This window comes from Manis javanica, chromosome 11 (genome assembly GCF_040802235.1).
Source record: "Manis javanica isolate MJ-LG chromosome 11, MJ_LKY, whole genome shotgun sequence".
Classification (NCBI taxonomy): domain Eukaryota; kingdom Metazoa; phylum Chordata; class Mammalia; order Pholidota; family Manidae; genus Manis; species Manis javanica.
Genome location: NC_133166.1, coordinates 75,794,994 through 75,820,267, shown reverse-complemented (window position 1 = coordinate 75,820,267; position 25,274 = coordinate 75,794,994). Strand labels below are relative to the sequence as shown.

Below are 25,274 nucleotides of genomic sequence, written 5' to 3'. Positions count from 1 at the left end.
AAGGTAGATATGCAAATAAGTTTTATGAAACCCTGACTGAAGATTTAAGAAAAAGAGGTAGTGGTAACCCATCATGAAGGAGAAAGTGTGTGAAGAGTAACAACCATGGGGACTTTGCCCTTTTCCTCATTCTTCATAAGTTTTCCCTCATGGATCTTCTAAATAAGCTTTTGTTAATAAATAAGATTTCTGCATGTCATGTAACTTGAGGGCTTTGCCAGATATTTGGAAGAAGACATCTATACGGAAGTAATCTGCCAGAAGATAAGAGGTGGATGGAGGACTTCTGTGGTAGGTGCAGTGTGGGTTAGTACACTGTCACTCTAGGACTTTCAGTCTCAGGATCACAGCAGCACTTTGAACCAAGTGAGACAAAGTTGAGTTTAAACTCGACACCAAAGTCCAATCATTTTCTGACTATGTTATACTAAAAGAACAAAGGAAGGCAACTCCTCTTTGGGAATCACCGGCATTCAAGTAAAATCAAGGCCATCTAAAACTATTTTTTAAAAAAACCCTGTGTTTTGAGATTCATGCCTGTGTCCAGGGGTTTTCAAGGCTCAATGTAATCTTTGTCCAAGTGACCAAAGTTTGGTATGAATTATACTTCTGTATTTTTATTTTTGGCTTTATTTTGATGGCATATTTACACATCAATACTTACATATCATGAGCTCTTAAGTGAGAAAATTTCATAGTGTCCAACTTTTTGGACTTTAAAAAGTCAAAACTTTTTAAAGAAAGAATTATGAGAAATTAACCAACATCAAGAGTCTAAATATTTGATACCACTAATGTAGGTAACAATGTATGAAAAAGGCAATTTGTTGTCACCTATTTGTCAAACAGAAATGCAGAAAAATGTGGAGAAGATACTATTTTAATTAATTTTGTGCCCTGAACACCTGTTAACCTTGATATTTTTTTTTCACCATCTTAGAATTTTCAATTCCTTTTTGACAAGGAGTCCAGCATTTTCATTTTGCCCTGGGCCCTGCATATCCTATAGCTGGTTTTGAGTGTTAGGCCAAGAGAGTGTAAAGCCAGCTTACAGTAGTAGTTCCAGCTGGATAAAAACTGTTAGTCCTTTGGCAGAGTCAGATTTGTGGAGTGGAAGAGGAAAAGGGATAGAGAGACAGAGAAGCTGAGCCTGCTTTCCTGGCTGCAGGCTTTCAGCCCACAGGAGGCTTGAATTCTAAATCGAACTCAGTGTTTTGATTAAAATCCAATTTCTGAATTGAGATAGTGTTTGCAGCTTAAAGTGGCCGTAGTTCTGTCTAGTAAATAAGGTCCAATAGAAAAATTCTGACACTGAATTTCTTCCATGAAAAAGCAAACCAGTATTATGCAATGAAACATTGCACATTCAACAGTTGAAGGACTTCTTAGTGGGTTAAGTAAAAAAGAAGTCAGTTATAGATTTGAAACTTGCCAGTTAATTCTGAAAGTATTTTCATTAGCAGAAGAAATTGTGTTTTAAAATGAATGGGGAAACTTTCTGGAACCGAACTGTATTTACATGTGATAACTATTCTCAGAAAGAAGTTGAGGTAATTATATAGGCAAGGGCTGGAAATTTACTGTCATTATTTCCCTGCTAGCTGTTGTACTGAAAAGTTCAGTCCCCACAGAGCAGTTCAGAAACAGCTAAGAAATGCACATCACCTCAGGAAGTTAAAATTATATCCTAATGAAGCTCTGGGATTGCAATATGGATGTATTAGTTTCATTGCATGCCTTGATTTTCTGACACAGCCAAGAATAGTAGTTATGCATGCTTGTTGCTTTGGAATTAGAACATGAATTCTAGTTCAATGCCCCATGGGCAGTTATTTAATTGTAGTCAATAACTTTCTGTGACCCAAGTGTCCTGAAATACTAACCGTAATGTCCAGAGATTGCTTAACAGACACAGCTAATAGAAAGAGAGTGACAATATAAATGAAAAAATTTTCCTTCATACTCTGGTAATGTAGCAGGAAAAAAAATCCAACAGTGAAATAAGAGGGAGTTCCAGAGAGTTCTAAGTACCCCTGTTTCACAGGGCATCAGATCAGTGACATACCTGTTCCTCAGGTATTTTCATGTATTACTAATACACACATTTGACCTGTACCATAAGAAAGACATCTGTGAAGAAGAGAAAAAGACATTTAGTGTTTCCACTATTGCAAAGGACTCTTCTGCTACTTATGTCTGGATTTAAAGTATGCTTTTATGGAAGCTGCTCTATTGTCTAGGACGTTCATTAATTCCAACTGTAGACTTAACATTATTATTTCAGAAACCCACCATGGCAGAGTCTGGCTGGCTGTTCATCATATGTATTTTATTTCTTCCTGGGCTAGACTACATTTCATGGCCTGCCTTGTAGTTGGGTGGCTCAGGAGAGTTCTAATCAGTGGAATGTGAATGGAAGTGATGTGCATGAAATGTCCCCTTTTCTGCCAGCTTTATTATGTGTTGAACATGGCAGAACTCTAACGTGGAGAAAACTCTCTAAGCATTTATAAGGATAAGTGCTTAGAGGAGGGATGCCTGCCATTCAGAACTTTACCTGGATGAGAAATATACTTCCATTGTTGTGTGCCAGGATAGCTTTTTGTATTTGTTGTAGTAGTTGGTGTTAACACTATATTCCCATTTATGGTAAAAGAATTTTAGTTTGCTGACTACTCGCTATGTTTTAGATACTATCTACTATTTCACCACATTTAATTCTCATAAGCTGTTTAAGTGGTCATAACATTTCACAAATGAGGAAATTAAGGTTTAGAAAAGTGGAGCAACTTGCCTGAGACATAAATTCTGCTAAGAAGGACTTGAATGCAGGTCTACAAATCTGTTCATGTGTTCATTAAGCCATCCTAAGAGATGAGTATGTATGAATTACACATAAGACACAGATTTGTCTATTTGCTCATTCTCTGAACTTATTTAACAAACACTTAATCTGTGTATCCTTCGTGCCATCTCCTATCCTAGACACTAGAGACAAGATGCCTTTTTCTTTACAACAGAGAAGCAGTAACTGATGTCTTGAAATTCAAAATGTACCATGTTGTTTAAGTTTGCTCCCAAGAAATGGTGGAAGTACTAAGAAATAGCTCTCAGTATTTAATTTACTCACTGGTAGGCAAGAAGAGTGAATACTTTTCTTAAGATGCATAAATTACTAATAAGAGATCTTAGCCTTAAGAATTTCTGGCTTCATGACAGCTTTCTTTCTCTCCTAAACTTAGAAGGGATATATTCCCATGGATGAACATGATACTGCTCCCAGTATTAGTGGGATGTGATGACAAATAAGAGAAGTGTGACATGCACTCTGTTTGGAGGACCAACATGCCACAATTGGCAGATTCTGCCAAATTAGTGATGGCAGTCTAGGAGAAAGAACAATGCTATTTAATAGCTTAGTATACATAAATAGTTCTATAACAAATAATACTTCTAAAGCTGACACGCTTTTATTATGGAAATTTTTGAAACTCCTGCAGAAGAGCAAAGTAGAGCAGAAATAAAAGTTGGTAATTTTTCAAATACGTGAAACACAGAACATAATCCATTGTACTTTATACGACACTTAATTTTAGGATTTAATCCAGTTAAGATTCAAAGTAAACTGATGAGACTAACAGAACTATTTCGAGTCAGTATGCTCAAAAGACCAATTTGTTTTTCACAAATGTTTGTTAAAACTGGAAACAAATGAAAATTGATGAGATACCTAGTAATTCAGAATGCCACAGCTTCCAGAGTTAAATATTTAAAAGAGCTTTCAAGACACTCTTAGTGCTGGTGTCATAGGGGAGTTCTTCCTTAAAAATAAAAAGTGGGTTGGGTTACTGCAGAATAAAAATATGACCCATTTTTGTGTTTACAGCAAGAAATCTGTAACTGAATCATTTTGCCAGTAGAGACTGTTAGAGGTCTGATAATTATGGGAATAAATTAGGTATATTTTATACACAGATAAACTAAATACAATTAGGGTAGTCTATGTATATTAATCACTTCATGACCTGCTGGGAAATAGGAGAAAAGGGAAGAGCAGCAATTGAGGACTTTTCTCTTAGATGGATTGTGTATCTTAAAATGGCAAAATTTGATCTAGAGTGATCAGGGAACCGTTTCTCTTACAAATGGAGAATACTGACTTAAAAAAAAAAGCCTTTCTTTTTTACTAGGTTTCATACTTCTGTTCACAGTCCCAACAGATGTGCATTTCATAAGAGAAAAGATGTGGACATAGATGTATAAATAGAATTCAATATGTAAGTTTCAGGGATATAGTATAAATGAATGAAAACTATGACAAATATGGTCGGGAAATGGAAAAGCAGAGGGAAATCCACGTCAGGAGAAACTCTTCTACAGAAAGTTGTCAAAAGCATTAGTAAGAATCTTGCAATGGGAGAAATAGCAGGTACACCAACAAGTCTAGAATCATGTGGCAAAACAATAGTTTCTTCAAAGTGTTCCAGAAGCGACAAAACGACAGAGTCAGAAAAAATAAACTTTCGTAACTTTATGGAGTACGCTGTAAGAGAAAATACGGCCATTTTGCAAAAACAGTAGTCCATATACAAGTATTCTCAGGAGCCATGAACTTCAAAAGAAAAAAACGGTGTGTCGTCTTGTGGTGAAAGCAATACATCATGGCCTCCCCAAAGTCGATGGAAACAGATATTCCGAAAAAGGGGGTGATTTTGAGTGAGTTACGATGCCTCCGCAACTGGTGTGCGGTGTATGGCGATGACTGAACACAGGAGCTCGGAGGCAGGCTCTGCCGAGTGAGTCCCGGCCTGGACGGCGAGGTCAGGCTGGTGGGGACAGGCCGCACGTCGCCAACCGACCCCAAGGCGCAGAGAGGCGGGCGCGTCCCCGCCGGGCCCGCGCTCTCGGGTCACCTCCGCACCCCGGGTGCCCAGGTGCGGGCCCGCGCGGTCCCAGAGCCGCGGGGGCGCGGAGGGGGTGGCGGGCTCCTCCCCGGGAAGGCACCTCCGCTCCGAGCCTCGGGCGCCCGCCGCGGCCACGAGGGCGCAGGGAAACCCAGGACTTCCCGCCCAGGAACGGCGGCACCCGTTCGCGGCTCGGCTGGCTGGGGGATGTTCTCGCGAGAGGAGAGGGGGCGCAGGGCGCCGCGGGTTTGGGGGGCGCGGGGAAGCCTGAGGACGAGGGCGCGGTCGGGAGGGGAGCTAAGGCGGCGGGCAGGGCCGGAACGCGGGGAAGCCGCTGCCGCCAGTCGCCGAGAGCCAGCCCCTGACGTCAGGAGTTTTCCTCAAAGTCAACAACAAGCCCCGCGGCAGCGGCGGCGGCGGCGGCGGCGGCGAGAACAGACCGGCGGCGGCAGCCCCGAGAGGGAGGAAGAGGGGGCGGCGAGGCAGTGGGATCCTCCCGGCGAGGCGCGGCCGGGCGACGAGGCCGCAGCCCCCGATCTGCGCCGGGCGCCCTAGGATCCGCGCCGCCAAACTGCGGCCCCCGCCCGAGCGTGTTTTCTGGCGATGAATTGAATTTGTAGCCGATATCCGATTCCCACGTAGAGTCTCCGCCTCCTCCGCCCTCCGCCGCCTCCCTCCGCCCTCCCGCCGCCGCCGCCGCCGCCGCCTCCCGCTCCAGCTCCGCGGCCAGGCACGGCCGGCTCGCTCCCTCCCTCCTCCCTGCAGCCTTCGCCTGCCCTCCCGCCGGCCGCTCCGGGCTCAGGGGGGCCTTAGGCTCTGCGGGGTGGGGGGAGGACAGGAGGGGAGGAGGAGGGAGGGGGGACCCCCGAGTCGCCCCCTCTCCTCCCCCCGCCCCCCCGACTCCATCGCCGCCGCCGCCCGAGCAGCTGTGGGGCCGCCGCCGCCGCCGCCGCCGCCGCCTTTGCAGGTAACAGACACCGCCCCCACTCTCGCCCCCTCCCCGCCTAGCCTCCACTCCCCTGGGCCCCCGGCCCCGTCCGCCCTCGCGCCCTCCCGGCGGGCTGGCGCGGGGTGGGGTGGGGCGGGGGCGTCTGGCTTGTCACCGCGCCGGGGGCGTGGGCGGGGGCTGGGTCCCGGCGGCTGTGGCTGTGGGTGGGGAGTCCGGGGGATGCCCGGCGCGGACGACTCGGCACCCGCTCTTTCCGGGGGAAGCTGGGGGGCGGCGGGGAGCGGGGGCCGAGGAGGGTGTTCCCGGCCTAGCGGTCCAGCCCGCGTCGGGGCTACCCTGGCCCTAGCGCCTCCGGTCTTTGCGCCACTCCCGCGCCCTCCTCCCCGGGCCGCAGGGCGTGGGGAGGGGGCGCCGCGCGCCCGCGGGTGGTGGCGAGGTTACATAACGCGCGGAGCGTGTCCGTGTGTTTGGGTGTGGGGGGAGGGGGCCGTCTGCGCGCGCGGGGTGGGGTGCGGCGAGGATGCGCCGGCGTCCCCGGGGTCCCCGTCCTCCCGCAGCGCCCTGCCGCCGGCGCGCAGGAAAAGACGGTGCTGCGGTAGGGGATGTGGGTAACGTGCTAGTCTGTGTTTTTAATAGTAGTGGGGTTTTAATCCTCTTGGGAGTGTGTGCTAAGAATAGAAATGTGCGGAAGATGCTGGGTTTGGCGATCAGCGATGCTGTCGCTACTGGCGGCGGCCGCTCAGGCTGCAAGTAAACAAACCAGCCTCTTCCTCGTCCACCTCCGCCTCCTGCGCATCGGTCTGCATCAGCCATGATGCCGATTGGGCCCTCGGAGCGCAAAGTTGAAGCCTGGCGGGTGTCTGTGTCCACCGTGACACCTAGGCGTGGGTCACCACTCGTTCGGGATTTCCCGGGACTGTACAATTAGGCTAGACTGACTCTCCTTGGGGCCAGGTTTTCAATCCTGATATTTATTGTTTATACGCTGAAAGCAGAGGAAATGCTGACCTGTAGTCCAGGATAGGGTGCTCATATTTCTTCCATCAAAATACGGCTATGAAAATAAAACCAACCCATTTCGCCAGTGTGGTGACTGGTTGAAAGCCCAGTAGCTTGTAGTGGATGACATTTCCAAATAGAAATTCAACAGGGACATCTGTATTGATTAATTACTAGTATTGGTAAAACGGGATATGAAATAATGACTTATTGCAGTTAGTACGTTGCCAGTTGCCCCAAATCCTTAATTTAGGTATGTGCTCCATATTTATTAAAGCATGGTTGTGACAGTATCGTTTGGTTGACTATAAATCACTAGACAACCACTGGGTTTTGTTTTTGGTGGAAACTCATTGAATTAGGTTATACATTGTTAGGAAATAACTGTAAAAGCAAAAGGTAGAAGAATCCAATAAAGATGGTTTAGGAAAGTTTGTCCTGAGAACTTGAGTATCATTGCAAAGAATGTATAAATGAATGTGAATATTCCAGGAGGTGGTTGTCCAAAACACAAACATACATATTCAGGAGGAAATTGTCTAAAATATGAAAATACTTTTTATTAAAATATGTACCTGTTAGTAAATGAGTAATTTTCCAAAGCAAATGAATGCCCTATTATTTGCAAGATACTTATCAGGACTGTAGTTTTTTTTTTCTTTTGCCAATACATAATCTTGACTTGGAAAGTTTACCCAAGGAGACTGAAGATTGTTTGTTTTTCTGTTTAGTGTTGACCCCAGTGTCTTTGATTGGCTTGAGCTTCTAATTTTAAAGTGAGGGAGTGCATGTATAGCACATGAATGAGACAGCATTGGGATTCAGATGATTGTAGACGTTTTAATTTTCAGTTGAATGTTTGCACTATGTATTTGTAAGGAGTATGTTTTCTTATCTAAAGTGATTCTCTGAAAAAATTTTTGAAACCGTTATTTGTATTTTGTCTCCTACATCCTTCGTTCCCATAATGATTACTTCAGTGAATTGTTTTCCAACTTAATTTTTAGTTTGACTTTGACGCTGAATTTAAATTGCTTATGTCAGTGTACTGAAGGGTTCTGCTTTGGACTTATTTCATGTGATTCTAGAGCTGTAAAATGTTTTAAGTAAGATTTCATTCATTCATTCAACAAATACTGAGTGAACTGTGTGCCACGGGCTGGTTTAATGAAAAACTTTTCTTATTTATATTTTATAATATCCAGAAGATCACTACCACTAGAAAGAGAATTTGTTTTCAGAATCACTGCAAATCTAAACATGTTGGTTAAACATATGAGAAGTGTATCTAGCACAGTTTTGTACAAAGTAGATTTAAGATTTTAAAAAATTCTAGCTTTTGTTTTAAACGACAGATTTTCTTACAAAAATTCAATGGAAATTTACAACATTTGGTATTTTTTTAAAAGAGGAACCTGTTTTAGAAATTGATTTTGTGGAAGTTTAGAATTTACTTAAACTGCATGTTTTTGTGAAGAGATAGCTGTACTTTCTTTTGTTGTTACACTTGTTAGTTCAGGAATTCACCCTTGGGAGGAAAAGGCAATTATGTTAGTGATGTGTTAATTGGATTTTTAGAATGATTTGATAGTATCTTGTCTTTATAGTGTGATTAAGTTTCAAGCATTGAAAAATACTTAATTTAAAACCATTTAGATTCAATAACATAAGATCCAAGATAGAAAAATAAACCATTTCACTTTGCTTTGACTAAATCAGACTTATAATTTGACATGCATTTTTATTTTTCTTAAATTAATATAAGTTAATGCACATAATTTTTATACATTTGTGTTAGCCTGTTGAAATCATATAAAATTGCTCTGTTTTCAACTACAGGTTTCAGAGTTTGTATCTGTTCTAAATCCTGGTTTCGTACAGTATGCACTTTTCTCTGGTTGCCTGGAAAGCTAGACCTGAATTGTCTGATGTTAACTCAATATTTTATCATGGTCTTTTTCCCATGATAGAGCTAGATTCAGGTTAGAGTTAATGCTAGCCAATGCCTGGTGGGCACTTGCCGTGTGCCAGGCACTGTTGTATGTGCTTAACAGGTATACATTGATTTAACCTTTAAAACAGTCCCTGCTCCATTTTTGAAAATGATTTTCGTATGAGAAAACACCTTGGCATCCGTTTCATTTTAACTTTCCTAATTCTGAAACACCTTTTCTCTTATTAGCGTTTTTCCTAACTTGTTGGTACCTATTATTAGAATTCACAGCGACAATGCTAAATTTCCATAATGTAGTATTTCCACAGAAATCAACTGAATAAAGAGTATATTGACTGATCGATAACATTCTTTTTCATTTTAGTTGTTTGAAAGTGCCAAATTAAATGCCTCAGATGTTTACATATTTTATTGTAGCACCATACTCTCTCAGCATATTAGATGTAAACACATTTCCTTTGCCAGGTAGTCATGTAGTCTATAGGTAGCTCTTGACCTGTAGATTTGCTTCCTAGTTCTTTTTCTTTTCAGTACTTTTTTTATATTTAATTCATTACCAACTGCAAGCATTCCACATTTCTAAATGGGCATATTTTGCTAAAATTCAGAGGGAAAGTAAGATGATTTAATAAAAGAAATGACTCAAAGGCTTTCAGATCAGAATTTGGGGAGTTGGGGGAATGGAAAGAGGGGGAACATGGTATTTTGCCATTATTGAAGTTTAGTCCAGATTTTGCCTTAAGTGGAATTATTGTTTGAATGTTTTATCTTCCCAACTATATATTAAATTTAATGACGACAGGAACTTTGTATAATCATGATACTGTCATCTAAGATGCCATCTATAAGTGAAGTGGATACTCAGTAGATTTGAACTTGAAGAATCATAAATATTAGCTCTTGAAGAGCTGTGGAGCTATACAGAGTTCATGTAATGCTATGGTTTCATTTTTATGGCTAAGGAAACAGACACAGTGAATTGCAGGACCTTATATAGCATCACTTGGGGAGGGGCACAGTTGGGAACAGGGACCCAACTTCTTCACCCATCCAGTGCTCTTTCTAATGCACCACTGTGGTGTACTTTGTCATAGGATTCCATGTCTACTGGTAAACTTTAGTTTAATTGGGGGTGGAATCTGTCAGACTGATTCTTGACATGTAATGTTCCATGTACCAATTGTACTTTGTGTATATGTGTGGATTTTTTTCATTCCCCAAGGCAGATTTTAGGAGGAGGATTTTACATATGTAATGGAAAGTAATGGCCAACTGTGCAACTGAAATTCCCCCTGTCTATTGTTACTGGTGCCTTCACACAGAGACAGGACACACTTCACCCGAGAAATGTAGGGGATAATTTGCCCACAGCTTGTTCAGTGGTTTAGGGAAGCCAGAGGAATCCAATATGCATTTTTCTAGTCATTTCAAATTAGAGTATTAAATGTATCACCCTAGCACGAGTTGCTTTATTTGATTAATGATGGATGTGTCAGTTGAAATAGCACTGAAATGTCTTAAACAGGGGGAGGGAATCAGGGGAAATGCTCTGTTTTTCTGTATATATTTCAAAGTTTTTAAAGTTGACTTTTATGAGTTTTTAGAAAATTCTTGGAACTTTGAGAAAACCAATATTTTGTGTGAAAGTTAGAAATCTTTTATGTTTATTCAGGTATCTTCCCATACATAGTGTGAAACTGTGAAGATATGACAGAAGGAATTTAAAGAAAATCCACAAGTGAATTATTATACTCTGAAGAAAGGAAAGGTATACCAAAATAGAAATAGTTTGTTTGGCTCACTTCCCTGTGTGATATGTTTTTTAACAGGATAACAACTCTGAAAAGGGAGAGATTGGCTTAGAAGTGCAGAGCAAGTTGCCTTGAATTTCCCTTGCACTTCAGTATTTTTCCTTTCCCTCAAATCTTTAAAAAAGTTTTTTATAGCCTTATGCATTTATTGTGGCATGTTTTAGTTTCATCTCTTTCTTGAAATGACTAAATACCAAAGAATGATATTAGTTACCCTTGACCATAATTTGTATTTTCAAGTAGCAGCATTCTGTTATATTTGGACATCAGTGATCTTTTATTAATTCAGATTGGCTACTGTATCTAAAATCTATGAAAAATTGTGGTGCAGAGCAAGTATATTGTACATAGTGTATTAATCATAGCCAATTTTATAGTTTACAGAAAGTTGTACTGTAGAATTGTATTGCTGACTTTTCACTTAGAAATTAACACAAAGGGAATCATTGACCTAAGCATTTTGTTCGTACTTGTAAGAAAGAGTTGCTGGGGTGCCTTACAACTTTATGTTAACCTACTTTTAGTTTTCCATTATAATTTTGTGATGCCACAGCATCACTTAATTTTGAATTCGTTTGAAAACATTGTGCTTTCCTGGACTTCTGAAAAATAATTAGATATTAGCAAATATTATACATATTTTTGAGAGTTCATATTGTGTATCAGCATACCAAACTGTTAGAAGAAATGAACTGCAGGTACTCTTGTTACTTGTTACTAACTTGTTATGGTAACTGGGGAAATAATGGCATTATTGGTTGGTCACAGTTTTCCTAGGTTCAGAATTGTAGCTGCAATGGCTACTGCACAGATTCCGTTTTTAGAGTCATATGAGGTGATATATGTGAAAGCACTGTGATTATAAATTATTGTAGATTTGAAAAAGATTTTTAAATACTTTGCTTTCCTCCCGTATAGTTATTTAGTCCTTGTCACGGAGTAGACAATCAATACATACTTATTGGATGTATTAATGTGTGTGTATTATATGTTTTCTTGAGTGAATGATACTTAGTTTTAGTTTGCTTATACTATTAGTTTGCTTTCTAGTCTCTTCTTCATTAGTCATCTAAAGCTGCATCTTCATTCTTTCATTCATCCACTCAATTTATTTGTACCCTAGTTGCTGAGCCTATCTTCTGTGCCAAGTACTGCCAAACTGCTTTACTAAATAGTAGTGCTATTGAGTGAGGTAAATTTTGTGATTAGTGAAGTGACATTCAAATGCAATTATTGTTATCAAATTTTCAGATCGTTCTGAATGGAAGTTCCTTTAGTATAACTGCTTTGTGTAAATTCTAAATTGTATCTGACAAGAATTTTGTGTGAATTTTTTATAAGAACAGGAAAAATTAGATTTTTCTAATTTTCAAGAAATGCCCTCATTTCTTGATTCCTGACTGCTGAATTAGATTATCTAGCAATGAAATGTTTAATGCAATAGGCTTAAAAGAATAATGAACTAAATTTTGTCTTTCATAGACCATTGCATAGAACACATAGGATGGTAGGAGGAGGTAAGGTTCACTCTACCTTAGGAAACAGATTACAGATCCCAAGTTCAGGACATCATTTTGGAGATTAGGTTTTCTATAACACTGAGTGGGAGAGTGTAGATGATTTGGTTTAGAGTGTTGCTGCTGTAGAAAAAGTAAATTGAATAATATGATTTACTACTTAAGAGTCAGCATTGGCTTTATACACTGAAGATGGCATTTATTTCTAGCTTATTAATCATAATTGTAGAGTGCTGTACCTTTGAACATCTTCTTTATATCCAAAGAATATATTATTTTAGCCAGTAGAGACTCAGGAGCAATTTTAAAACTGAACATTATGATTAGGGGTAGAATTTTGTGACATTTTAAGATGTAAATTGATAGAACCATTTCTGGGTTCACTGGCCCTGATGAAGATTATCAATTTGTCCTTAGATTTAACATACATTTTACAGTGTAAATTATTTAAGCACTGGTGACTATTCTAATCTCAACTAGTTTTTGAAAGAGTTTCGTTTTATAACAGTTCATCGATTTTGGGCTGATCTAGATATTTCAGTATATTGTTCTGTACTGAAGAGGCAATGCTAGTAGAAAAAGCATGTGTCTGGTTCTCTGGTCTTGATTCTCATAAAATCACTATGACTTTGGGCAAGTCACTTACCTGTCTTGACCTTTGTCCTCAACTGGAAAAGTCCCCTTCCAGCTTAAGATTCTAACAATCAAGTGTCCACTTAAAAGTACAGAATCAATTTTGAAAATACTCTTGTTTTTCTAGTGTTCTTTTTAAGGGTATTGTGATGCAAATTATCTTAATAGGAAAGTATGTATTTTATAATGTTAATTGATATGTATTATTTTTTGACTATTACTAAGTGTTGATCCCTGATTTCTTCCATTTCCAATATCAAGAAAATGAATTTTAATATACAAATTTTCTTTTTATTCAGATTATACAATTTTATAGTCAGAAATCAAGAATGGCTTTAATAGATGTGAGGCCCCTTACACAGACTGCAAGTATTACCAAAGAGAAGGTCTGCAGTGCACCTCTTCTAAAGACGATATTTTGCACTAGTATTCCCAGTGTTTATGACTTATAATTATTTACATTATATAAAGAGTTAACCCTTTCAGTTCCTTAGCTGTATATTATGTAGCTTGTTGACCCTATTGAGGTCTTCAGGAAGTTACATAAATCAACTTAAAAAGATGTTTGGATTCTTAAGGTTTTTTTTTTTTTTTGCCTGCTTTTAATGGTGAAATGGGTCTTGAATTATGTGGTCATTTCCTGTGGTCATTTCTCAAAGTATGTTTCTCTGAACATCAGTACATTTACTAAAGGAAAAAAAAGAGCCCTGTGTGTTCAAATAAGCTTAGGATTTGCTGAGATAAGTAAGATAATATTTTGCACCTTTGATATGTTAATAATGATGTTTCAAGAGAAAGACATGGTTTGTAGAATTTCCCAAGCTTACTTAGCCAAATAATTTTTTTTCCAGCTTCCTTTTTCTTTGTATTTTTCTGGAATTCTGTTAGTACTGTGTCAAGCATAGTTTGGGAAAATACCTCCAGATTCTAATATCCCTTTTGAATCAGTAACAGACACTGAGGATTTTGACAGCCTTGGCCTCACCTGAAGGTGCTGCCCTCATCCCCAGGGCACTGCATGCTGTGATCCTCTCTTCGGCCATACAAACTTTGTCAGTGTAAGAGATTGTTAGTCTTGATTCCTGACTGCTAAATGATTAGGCTCTGCACTTAATATGCATTGGAAAAAGAGCTGTAATTCAGTTCAGTGCTACCTGCGGAGTCTAATCTTGAACTTAACTGCTATGAACTATTTTTCAAAACCCAATTTGAGGAAACAGTATATATTCCATCCACCCATTTTTCTGGTCATAAAATTATGCCTGTGTTCCTGGACCGTGTAATGCTGATGTACCTGGACGTTTTTGGGTCCCTTTTTTGTGGAAGTGCTGTTAACTCAATTTTATCTTGGCATTTTCCTTTTTAGATTGAGAGGGACAATAAGAAGTAGCCCTGTCATTGCTATGTATATGTAAGGATATTTTTAAGGACCTTGTTTATTATACAACAAGGTATTTTATAAAGATCCATGGGACAAATTTCAGATTTTGTCCCAGGAAGAACTGTATTTTTTCTGAGCAACTTCTTTTTTAAAAAATATTTATGGATACTGTAAATACTAAAACTAATTGTGTTTCCTTCTTGGCATTGCTTCCTGCAAGCTTGGTGCTAAATTTTTGGTCCATCTTTCACTAATACATAGACTTTTACTCAGGTTTCCATTTATCTTTACTTAATTAAGGCAGTACAGTTTTAGGGTTAAGGATGCAGGCTGTGGAATCAGACATCCTGGGTTCAGATCTTGGCTCTATCATTTATTAGCTGTGTTGAAATCAGGCAGTTTAATCTCTCCAAGCATCAGTTTCCCCATCTGTGAAATGGTGTTCATAATACCCTCATAGGATTGTTGTGAAGATTACCTGAGAATAATAGATGTAAGCACCTATAATAGTTTAATAGTTCTTGACACATCTTGAATACTCCATACTTTTTTCCACTTTCATGTTCACTTTGTTTCAGTTTGTCTACTTGGTTATACATTATTTATAGTATTTTATTTACTGTATCTAAAATTTTGTTGCAATCATGTTATGGTAATCTAAAGTATTTCTTGTAATGAGGCAGAGTATGCATACATAAATGTCATTTTTATAGCACATTGTATTTTACATAAAATAAGCAATTAAAAACATTCACAATTGCTTTGCCATAACTATTTCTGAATTTACAAGGATTTTGAAACTAGAGGTGCATGAAGATTTAGTTCACTTTCATTCCCTTCCCTTTTTATCTGTAACACAGAGCCCGAATAGTTTTTCTGGATTATTTCTGTAGGTGTGATGGTGGTTTCCTTAAGACATTTTTTGTTGCAAGCTCTTAGATAAAAAGTTTCACTATCATTTGAAATGTCACAAGACCAGGGAAGTGCATTCATTATGGAACTATATAATAAATAAGTTCCCCAGTTTAAAGAGCTAGACTTTTATGTGAGGTCAGGCCTGTTGAAGACATTTACAAAGAATTAGTTGTTTGTTATTGCTATGTGAGTTGCAAGAATGGAAAAAAAAGAAATTCTTTTCTTCAATACTTCCTTCCAGGCTGAGTCATCACTAGCGAGTGGGAAGGGCAGCCGCAGTGAAGTCGGACCCCAGAACTGGTATCACAGAGTAACCTTTCTCCAGGTTGGGGGCTCAGAGGGGAGTCATCATGAGCGATGTTACCATTGTGAAAGAAGGCTGGGTTCAGAAGAGGGGTAAGTGTTCAACAAGCCGAAAATAATATGGTTGGTAAGTGTGCTAACAGTGCTGTTAGGGAAGTTGATATATTTTTGATGCTGTTAACAAAGTAAACTGTGACATACTATGTCCAGTCAGAGAGAAATGATTCCCATGTGTGTTAGAAATTTGCTTGTTATGTAGGAATTCTTTATAATACATGATTTTGATCACTTGTCATTAAAGTTATGAAGGTTTGGCTTTTTGGTATGTTGTGTGTGTGCATGTTACAGAAAGTCTGCGTCGTATTTTTCTGTTGTCCACAGGTTTTACAGTCCAGAGAGATGCCTTTGAATGATTTAATATCTAGAAAAGTGTCTAACTTGTATGCATTTGAAGATGTGTAAATATATAATAAAAGTACTCAGTTACAGTAAGCCAATTTGGGTGGTGGTGGGGGATGGACTTAAAGTAGCCAAGAAGGAAGGGTTCACCCACAAACTCAGGGATTCAGCAACCCCATAAATTCAGTGAGAAAATCCTGAAGTAAAAGACCAAATGAGGAAAGGATTTTTGTGTGTGTGTTTATGCTTACTTCCATATTTTTATTTTTCATGATCTACTTTCAGCATTTCTTGTTCACTCTGACTTTAGATACAATTCATGTGCATTCTTCTTTTTTAATACTAAATGAAGAACTCTTCAATGTAAAGCATAGTTTATCTTCTGTGAAATCACTTGCTAGTGTGGTCAATGTGTTTATTAGAAATCTAGAGTTTAGACTAGTTGCTAGGCAACTGCTGTTTATCCACATGGCTAAGTTCAGTAGGATGAGGACTGTTCCATTCTCAGGTCTTCTCTAAGTTCCTGTACATCTATTTTCTGGTTAGAAGTTACCTCTCAAATAGTGATTTTAGTATTCTTTGAAGGTTTGTAGTTAATACCTGTGATGAAAAGTGATTGTCAGTAGTTAAATGTGATTATGTATTATAGAGTTTTTAAGAATAGTCTCATTGAGTTATAATTTACATACAATAAAATTCACCAATTGTGAGTGTGCCCTGTGATAACTTTTGCTGCCTTTATCCAGTAGTGTAACAAAGAGTACTATTGTCCTGTGGATCACTGTATCAGATCCAAAGGCCCCCTCCTTCCTCTGAAGTTGGACCTCTCCTCCTCTCAGCCCTGGCAGCCACTCATCTGGTGTTACCATAATTTTGCTATTCTAGAATTTCATATAAGTAGAGTCATACAATGTACAGTCCTTTGTATCTGGTTCCTTTCACATAGCATAGTACTTCAAAGATTCTTATCATTAGTATGTTTCTTTCATTGTTGAGTACTATTTCAGAGTCTGGACATACCACAGTTTTATCTGTTTACCAGTTAGTTTGATGAACATTTGGGTTGTTTCCAGCTTTGGGCTGTTATGAATAAAGCTGCTCTAAATATTCGAGTTCTTGCACACATCTTTGTGTGATATGTTTTATTTTTCTTGGACAGTGACCTAGGAATGAGATTGCTGGGTTACATGGTAAGTGCATGTTTAACTATAAAACTGCCAAGCTGTTTTCCAAACTGGTTGACGTTGTATTGTTACATTGAATTTCTTTCATGTTATTAAAAATGCTATAATAATGTGTTGGTGGTATAGTGGTGAGCATAGCTGCTTTCCAAATACTTATTTGTATTATAAATATATATTGTAAATTGTATACATTTGTAAGGCATTTTCAGATTTCAGTGTTGTGTGAACATTTTTTGGTTTATTTTTTTAACTTGTCTATTATATTAATGTTACCTTCCCTCCTTCCTTTGGGGCAGCAAATCACTTAAACCTTTTAGAGTTTCACCTTATTAAATTCTAAAATCTGCTCTCACAGGATTATTTTGAGGATTAAATGAGATAATAGAAAAGGATGTGTTTTGACATTTCAGACACAAATGTAAGCTATTGCTGTCACCACATTTTATAAAGGATTTAGGGTGGTTCTTGAGTCTATTTAATTAACTGTGTCTCATCTGAAATACCATAACAGAAGGCTTGTACATAGTGCATGGGTTACAGAAGAAAGAAAAAATGAAAAAAAATTCGTATTTTTCCTGCTTTGGTTAGGGAAGGTGGAGTCTAATAATTTGTGTGTGTGTGTTTTTTTTGTTTGTTTGTGTGGGTGTATTTATTTTGGGAAGTAATAGTCATACAAACATAAGATAGTTTACAAAGGTATAAGAAAAAAAGTAAAAATCTTTCTACTCTACCTCTTCCAACTAGTTTCTCCCCTCAGAAGATAACTGTTTTAGACTTTTTCTGCTTTTAATTCTTTTATAATTATCATCCCAATTTTATATATAATATGCTAAGCTTTAGTTTTGGCTAATCTTCAGTGACTAGTATATTCCTATTGTGAAAATGAAGAATATAACTTTTAATACCTGTTCTCTATTCTCCCCCCTCTCTTTTTTTTCGGTCTTTATGGTTAAACTTCTGGTTTTTGCACTATTAATTCTAGAAAGAATTTAGACATCATATCTAAACTTGCCACTTTCTGAGTTGAGAGAAATTAGTACCTCTCAGAATCTTTCCCTTGACTTCCTCACATTTCCTTCCCAGTTTATGTTAATTACTTTCTGTTGTCAAAGTTTGTAGTAGTAACATTTGTTGATTCTGGAAAGCTATAATCAACATGAGGATTATATAGGTAATGCTAACAGAGAAGTGTTGTGGGATCCATAGAGAACAGATGAGTTTCTTATACTCTGTTGGTATTCAAGGTCATGCCATACTTTAGTTTGGTTGTACTGTTTTTCCTAGATTTTCTACTTGCATGTTTTCCAATTTGTAGAAGAACATAACCCACCTTCATCATATCACTTGGTTATCCAACTTTTTAAATAATACTGTTTGTTGAAATTCTAATATGAACTGGCTTTTTTCTGGGTGTGATGCTAATATATTATTTAATTGAATTCTTAGACAAATTCTATGCTTTCTTAGATCTCATATCTTTCATCTTTTCGTTTTGCACTTATTTTACACTTTTCTGGAGTACTTCCTGAAGGAAATTTTTCAAAAAGAATGTGTGTGGGTGCTTGTCAACACAATGTGTGAAAATGTCCTTTTCACTTTCACAGCTGGTACATACCTTGGCTGGGTATAGAATTCAGTTTTAAAGTCACTTTCCTTCAGAATTTGGAAGGTTGCATTCCATTACCTTTCAGTAACCAGTTTTACTGTTACAAGGTTTAATGCCAGTATGAGTAATTCCTTGTAGGTAACCTGATTTTGTTCTGGAAGCATTTTTTGTTCCTGCCTCTCTATTCTTGCCATGAAATTGAAGGAGAATAAGTTAACAGTCCTTTTCAGTTCATCCTGTAAAGCATTTGGTTTACCCTTTGAATATGCAGGTTAGGTCTTCTTCAGTTCTAGGAAATATGTACTTTCATAATTTCTTCCCTTGTAAAAGTCTCTGTATTCTCTCATCGCTTTTTCTCTAGAGCTTCCTATGTCAATGTTCTGTTTTAGAAGTTTCATTTCCATGTCTTTATTTTTTCTCTTTGCTCTGGGAGACATCCTTGACTTTTTCTTCCAGCCATTTATTGAATTTTTTATTTCAGCTATTATTTTATGTTTCTGGGAATTCTTTCTGTGTATAACTACTTGGTTTTATTTTACAGATATATCATCTTTAATCTTAGAATACTAAATAGATTTTGTTTTCCAGGTTCTTTCTTCCATTTGAGTAACTTTTTCAGTTTGGTTATTTTGGTATTTTTTTGGTGGTGTTAGTTTTCTTCACATGTCTGGTGATCCCTGTTTGTCTGTTTATATTTGTGTATGAAAGACTTGGGTTACTGGTAACATCTTCTACCTACTTTAGAGCCTATGTATTTCCCCTATGCTTATGACAAATTCAGTCTACTGAGTGAGTAGTGTTTAACTGTACCTTGAAAGCACTGGTGGGAAAATTAGGGGAAACCAACATGGGCATTTTTTTCCCCTCCACCATTCTTAATTTAGTTCTTTGTTAATTTTCAGTATTAATAATAATTTTGTGATTTAGTCAAGCAAATTTCATTATACAGTCTCTTGTTATTTGTCTATATTTTGGTTCAAAGGATTTCTTCTAAGAGAGCATAATATTTGCTGCCTGTTTACTCTGGGCAGATTATCATCATCTGGACTTTGATACACCTGCTTGAAAATAAATATGGTAATAATATTTGCCTCTTTATCTCACAGTGTGGTTGTAATATGTGTAAAAGAGTATTTTTCAACTTAATAAAAGCTATTGACATAAAGAAGTTATAGTACTTATCAGTCCTTTTTCTCAAACCTGTATTTATCAATCAGTTATTAGCTCCTATCTAGATATAATATCATTTTACTTGTACTTTTAATGTGAGCACTTTGCTCCTCAGTGCTTTTCTTCCTGGAAAAGGGAAAAAGACAATTAATGATATGTAGGATAAATGCTTTTCTTACTTTGGTTACTAGTGATGTATCAGTAATGAAACCTTTTCTTCTGTACTTTTCTGGAGCAGTTACAAAGGTGAATATTAATTGAGATAACACAGTAACACAGTATTGTTGGTGTTAGGAGACATCATATGGCAAACCTGGAGTAAAGTACTGCCTACATTTTCCTCCTGATGCTTCTGGGAGAGCATCTCACAGTCTTCTGTACGTCAGCATAGCAGACAGCCACATAACACTGGTTAAATTACCTCCTTCAGTGACTGGCCTATAGGTATATGTATGTTAGGTGACTCAAAATCTCTAAACCAGATGTATTAAAAAAAAAAACTAGAAAAGATGTCTAAAAAACCCCTAAAAAGCACAAAAAATGTTTTGCTGTCTTTGTTCCACTAAAGCCTAGTGGTGAAGAAACTTAACTGCATTAATAAAGTGGGAAATTTAATCAACTTAAGAGGTCTAATTGTGGAATTTTAAGTAGATTTTAATAATAACTGAAAGGAAAGGAGCGACACACAGCAGCAATTCACCAGAGAATTCCGCTTTATTAGGGAAAGGTGCTGGGTTATATAGGAAGGGGCATGAATTGATTGAGGTGTCACTTCTACGGGGCTGTTAGCTGTTGGCTAGGTGCTGGGATTGGGAGGGGGGCGAGAGGTGATTGGGCTTCAGGTGGCGCTGGCGGGAATGAGGACCCCGAAGAGAAGACGGAAGTTTGCCATCTTACTGGTGGGGGCCCTTCATTCCCCCCTTTCTCCTCTATGGGGTTGTGGACGTTGCTTTCTCTCTGACTGCTTCCTGCTGAACGGGGGCGGAGAAGGGAGTGAGGGGTTGAGGACTGGAAGGAAAGGGTTGATAGGACTCCCCACAGTAAGGATGAGTAGATGTGGACTTCTTCAGGTTGGAAATCAATGAAGGTAACCTGTAACCATAGGTGGAGGACCTGTTGATTCCAATGGTGCCAAGAGGATATGGGTGTCAGGAGCCAGGCGTCTGAAGCCATTGTTTCCAGGAACAGTTTCCAGCGGGTAGAGGGGTCCATCTCAGCGTGTGGTAAGGAGGTCGCATGAGGGTGAGGGATCTTCTGTGGCCAGAAGCTGGTAGTTCCTGAGTAAAAGCTGGTTGAAAGCTTGATTAGAGATTTTTCTGACTTGGGATTTGATGAACTTTATTATACAGGGTAAGAAGAGACAGGCAAGAAGAATGATTATTATGGGGCCTGCAATGGGCCACAGCCAGGTGAGGAGGGGGTTGTTAGTATTGAAGAGAATGGGTTGGAATTGGAAGCAGAGTGGAGGCTGGAGGCAAGGTCGGTGAGTTTGGTAATGTCAGTTTCTACAATGCCGGATTCGTTGATGTAATAGCAGCACTCTACCCAGAGGAAGACACGGGTGCCGCTCTTCTCGGCTGTAAGCAGATCTAGGGCCCGCCGGTTTTGAAGGGTGACCTTAGCTAGCGAAGTGACCTGTCTTTGGAGAGAGGCTAGGGAATCGGCAGTGGATGTCAGGGCTCCCTCAAGTTTGGCGTCGAGATCTCTAACTGCCCATAGAGAGTGACTCAAGGCTTCTCCCGAAAACCCTGCCCCAATGGCTGAGGTGATCAAAGAGCTACTGACCATGATGGGAAGGAAAGCAGCTCTTTTTGTGCGCGAGGACATGGGAGGTTGGAGCTCAAGAAATTCTGCCCTGCTGTAAAGTGTTAACTGTGGGATTAGGGGGACGAGAATGCAGGGTATATCGGACTTGAGAGGCAGTGAGTTGAAAAGACTGCCATTACACCAAAAGAAGTGTCCCAGTTGCATAAAAGTCTTAGAGCCAGAGGTAGGGGTGTAGATAGAGAGGCAGTGAAGTGTGCTGGAGGGGGGTGGAGTTGGGCCTACACAGTGGTGGATGGTGAGATTATCTGCGTATTCTGGTTCCCATAGGGGTATGTCTGCCAGGGGGCAGAGGGGTTGTCTTTCTGCATGGAAGGAGTAGTTGGAAATATTAAGGGGCACGGCGGCCAGCAGTGGGCGCTGTAGTGATGCACACAAGAAACAATTGGCTGTGTTAAGGGTGTGGTTGAGAAAGATGGTGGTGTCCTGAATGAGCTGTAACGAAGAGTAGGAGAAATGGGAAGAGGGGCGGGGATAAGATGAAGAGGCACCATCAAGAGTTTGGATAATGACTTTTTCGGAATGTCTGCTATCTGATGCAACTTGAGAGATCTGGGAATGAGAGGGAACATACTTTTGAGAGATATGAAGGGTACCGTGGGGGGTCGACGACCCATCCGTAGTAAACTGAGGCTGTGACTCCGGCAGCCCATCGAGAGTCCCAGGGATCTGGGATTGATAAGGAGAATGAGCCGTTGGGATATTTCATGAAACGGTTGGAGGAGTAATACTGTGGGTACTGGAAGTTACTTATGTAGTGAATGGCACAAGACCAGTAGGGACATCTCCTGTAGGTGTCTTGCCATCGCCTGCAATAGGCTTGTCTTTGGTCACAGAGGAAGCAGAGGTAGGGAGAATAAGGGTAGCTGCTAGTGAACACTTCGGTGGAGGGAGGAAAGTGGAGGTATAAAGGCTCAGAGCAGCTTTTCAGAGGGCAGTCTGGTGTGGCAATGAGGGCAGTAACTTTTGTTTGATGCTGTGTGTAAGTCTGTCTGACTTTGAATCGCCATACAAAGGCTGGGGTGGTGGGGAAGACAATAGGAATGAAGAAAAAAAAGTGAGAGCAGTAAAGGAGGAAAAAGTCATGATTCGGGTATGGATGGCAAAGAGGGTGAACGGGATTTTGGAGGAAAGAGGACAGTGAGGTCAGGAGTCTGGAGGGAGGGAGAGTCTGTAAACTTTTGTAGGTTAAGGGATCTTTTAGGTAATGTGGGGACAGAATGGTAAGGGGCGCCCTGAATGTCAGTTTATGAGCTGCCTGCCTTCTGCAAGAGCCTGCCTAGCGGCTAATGCTCGTAGGCAGGGGGCCCATCTCTGAACTGTGGGGTCTAATTGCTTGGAGAGATAAGCTACTGGGGCAAAGGATGGGCCATAATATTGGCTTAGGACTCTTAGAGCTTGACTGGACCTCTCATGAATGTATAATGAGAAGGGCTTCGGCAAATCAGGAAGATGGAGAGCTGGGGCTTCCACAAGGGCTTGACGGAGCTTAATGAAGGAGTGTCGGGGTGAGGAGGATAATGGTTTTTTAGGGGGGGTCTCTTGCTGAGGTCGTATAGGGGTCTTGCCAACGGGGAGAAGTTAGGGATCTACGCTCTAAAATATCTAACCAGGCCTAGAAAGGAAAGGATTTCTGTCTTGGTTTTGGAAACGGGCAGGTCAGAGAGGAGCCATTTTCTGTCTAAGGTAATGGACTTTCTTTGTTGAGATAGAAGGAATCTGAGGTAAGTGACAGGAGGGGAAGAGATTTGAGCTTGGATGGGGGATACTCGGTAACTTCTGGAAGCTAGAAGGTTAAGTAGGGAGGCAGTGTCAAGTTGAGACTGTTCCCACGAGGGACTGCAGAGTAGAAGATTGTCCATGTATTGTAATAAGGTGGACGTGGAGTGATCATCATGAAACTGTTTGAGGTCCTGAGCTAGGACCTGTCTAAAAATATGGGGACTATCTCAGAAGCTTTGTGGCAAAACTGTCCAAGTAAGTTGTTTAGAATGTATTGTGTATGGGTCTGTCCAGGTGAAGATGAAAAAATCTTGGGAGCATGGGTTTAGAGGGATAGAAAAATGGGTCCTTGAGATCTAGGACTGAGAAGTGGGATGCCGAGGCAGGGATCTGCGATAAAAGGCTGTATGGATTTGGAACTAAGGGATGGATAGGGACAACGGCTATGTTGATGAGGCGTAGGTCTTGGACTAGGCGGAAAGATCCATTGGTTTTTTTAACAGCTAATATGGGGGTATTAAATGGGGAGTGAGTGGGTCTGAGGTAATTTTTGTTTAAGAGATATTGAATGATGGGTTGGAGGCCTATGAGGGCTGAAGTGATTAGGGGGTATTGGGCCTGACAGATGTACTGAGAGGGGTCACGTAATTTGATAGAGGCAGGGGGACATAGGACCACGGAGGGCTTGTAATGTCCCAAACTTTGGGATTTACAGGGTGTATGAGGGCGGAACTGGAGCTTTCATTGGGTAGAGGGGGGTTGTCGGCTATGAGGGCCATCGGAAAGGGAGTACTGGGGGCTGTGGGAGTGAATATAGTTATGGAAACGTGGAGGAGGGAAAGGATGTCTCGTCCTAGTAAAGGGATGGGACACTGGGGCATAACCAGGAAGGAGTGGGAGAAAGGTATGGGATTGTCTAGGATTGTGCATAAAAGGGGGGGGGTTTAATGGGAAAATCTGTTTACCTCCTACCCCGACTATAGGAGTAATGCCAGGCATGGTAGGGCCCCGGTATTCTTGCAAGACTGAGAAGGTGGCTCCTGTATCTAGGAGGAAGGAGATGGGGCGACCGTCTACTGTTAAAGTAACCCTGGGCTCCTGTTTGGTGATGGAAATGGTCGGGCGAGAAGCCCCCGGGCCCCATCAATCTTCTTCTGCCAGCCCCACTACGGCGGGCTTAGGATGGGGGTTGTTCGTCCAGCCTCCCCTTCGGGTGGTTGGGCAATCAGACCCCCAGTGGCCTTTTTTGTGGCATCTGGGGCATGGAGTGGTAGGAGATCTGGGGGAGGGGCACGCCCTTGACCAATGTCCCTCTTTTCCACACTTGAAACAAGATCATGGGGAGGGGGCTTGTTTGTAGAGGGGCGCCCAGATTGTGGTTTTATCAGCTGGGCCAACATGTGGAAATTGGCCTGATCAGCCTTTTGTTCACGGCATTCTTTCTCCTCCTCCCGGTTATGGAAGACTTTAAAGGCCACTGTTAGGATCTCAGTCTGTGGGGTAGCGGGACCCTGTTCTAACTTTTTGAGTTTAGCTTTAATGTCGGGGTAGCTTTGAGCTAGGAAGTATGTCATAAGGACATGTTTTCCTTCAGGTGTTTCTGGGTCTAGGCTGGTATACTGTAATAGGGCTTGAGTGAGTCTGTCTAAGAACTCGGAAGGGGTTTCGTCTCCCTTTTGAATTATGTCTTGGAGCTTTTGAAAATTGACTACTTTACGAGCTACCTTTTTCAGACCTGCTATTAAGCAGGAGGCAAAAATATCTCGAGAGCGGAGACTCATAACGGTGTTATAATCTCAGTGTGGGTCTTGTTCGGGGACAGCAGTGGGGCCAGGGGGATAGGTAGGGTCAGTCCTGTGGGTGTCGGTAGTGTGCGTTTGGGCGAAGTCCCAAACTCGTCTACGCTCTTCAGGGAGGAGAGTATTGGCCAGGAGCATGAAAATGTCATGATGTGTGAGGCTGTAAGACTGGAGGGTCCATTGAAACTCCCTGATGTATGTCGT

General features: G+C 40.5%; 1 protein-coding gene across 4 annotated transcripts in view; it reads left to right on the top strand.

Moving 5' to 3' along the window:
• The first annotated feature begins 5,594 nt into the window (after positions 1-5,594).
• The window catches only part of AKT3 (AKT serine/threonine kinase 3), a 345,951-nt gene continuing 326,271 nt past the window's right edge, over positions 5,595-25,274 (top strand). For 2 of the 4 annotated variants that reach the window (XM_073216709.1, XM_037013668.2), the window contains exons 1-2: positions 5,733-5,871; positions 15,305-15,459. In XM_073216709.1, coding sequence (XP_073072810.1) covers positions 15,414-15,459 — 46 coding nt within the window. In that variant the 5' untranslated portion in view covers positions 5,733-5,871; positions 15,305-15,413. Of the gene's footprint in view, positions 5,872-10,478; positions 10,575-15,304; positions 15,460-25,274 lie in introns of all 4 variants that reach the window. The other 2 variants (XM_073216707.1, XM_073216708.1) reach the window with 2 other exon arrangements.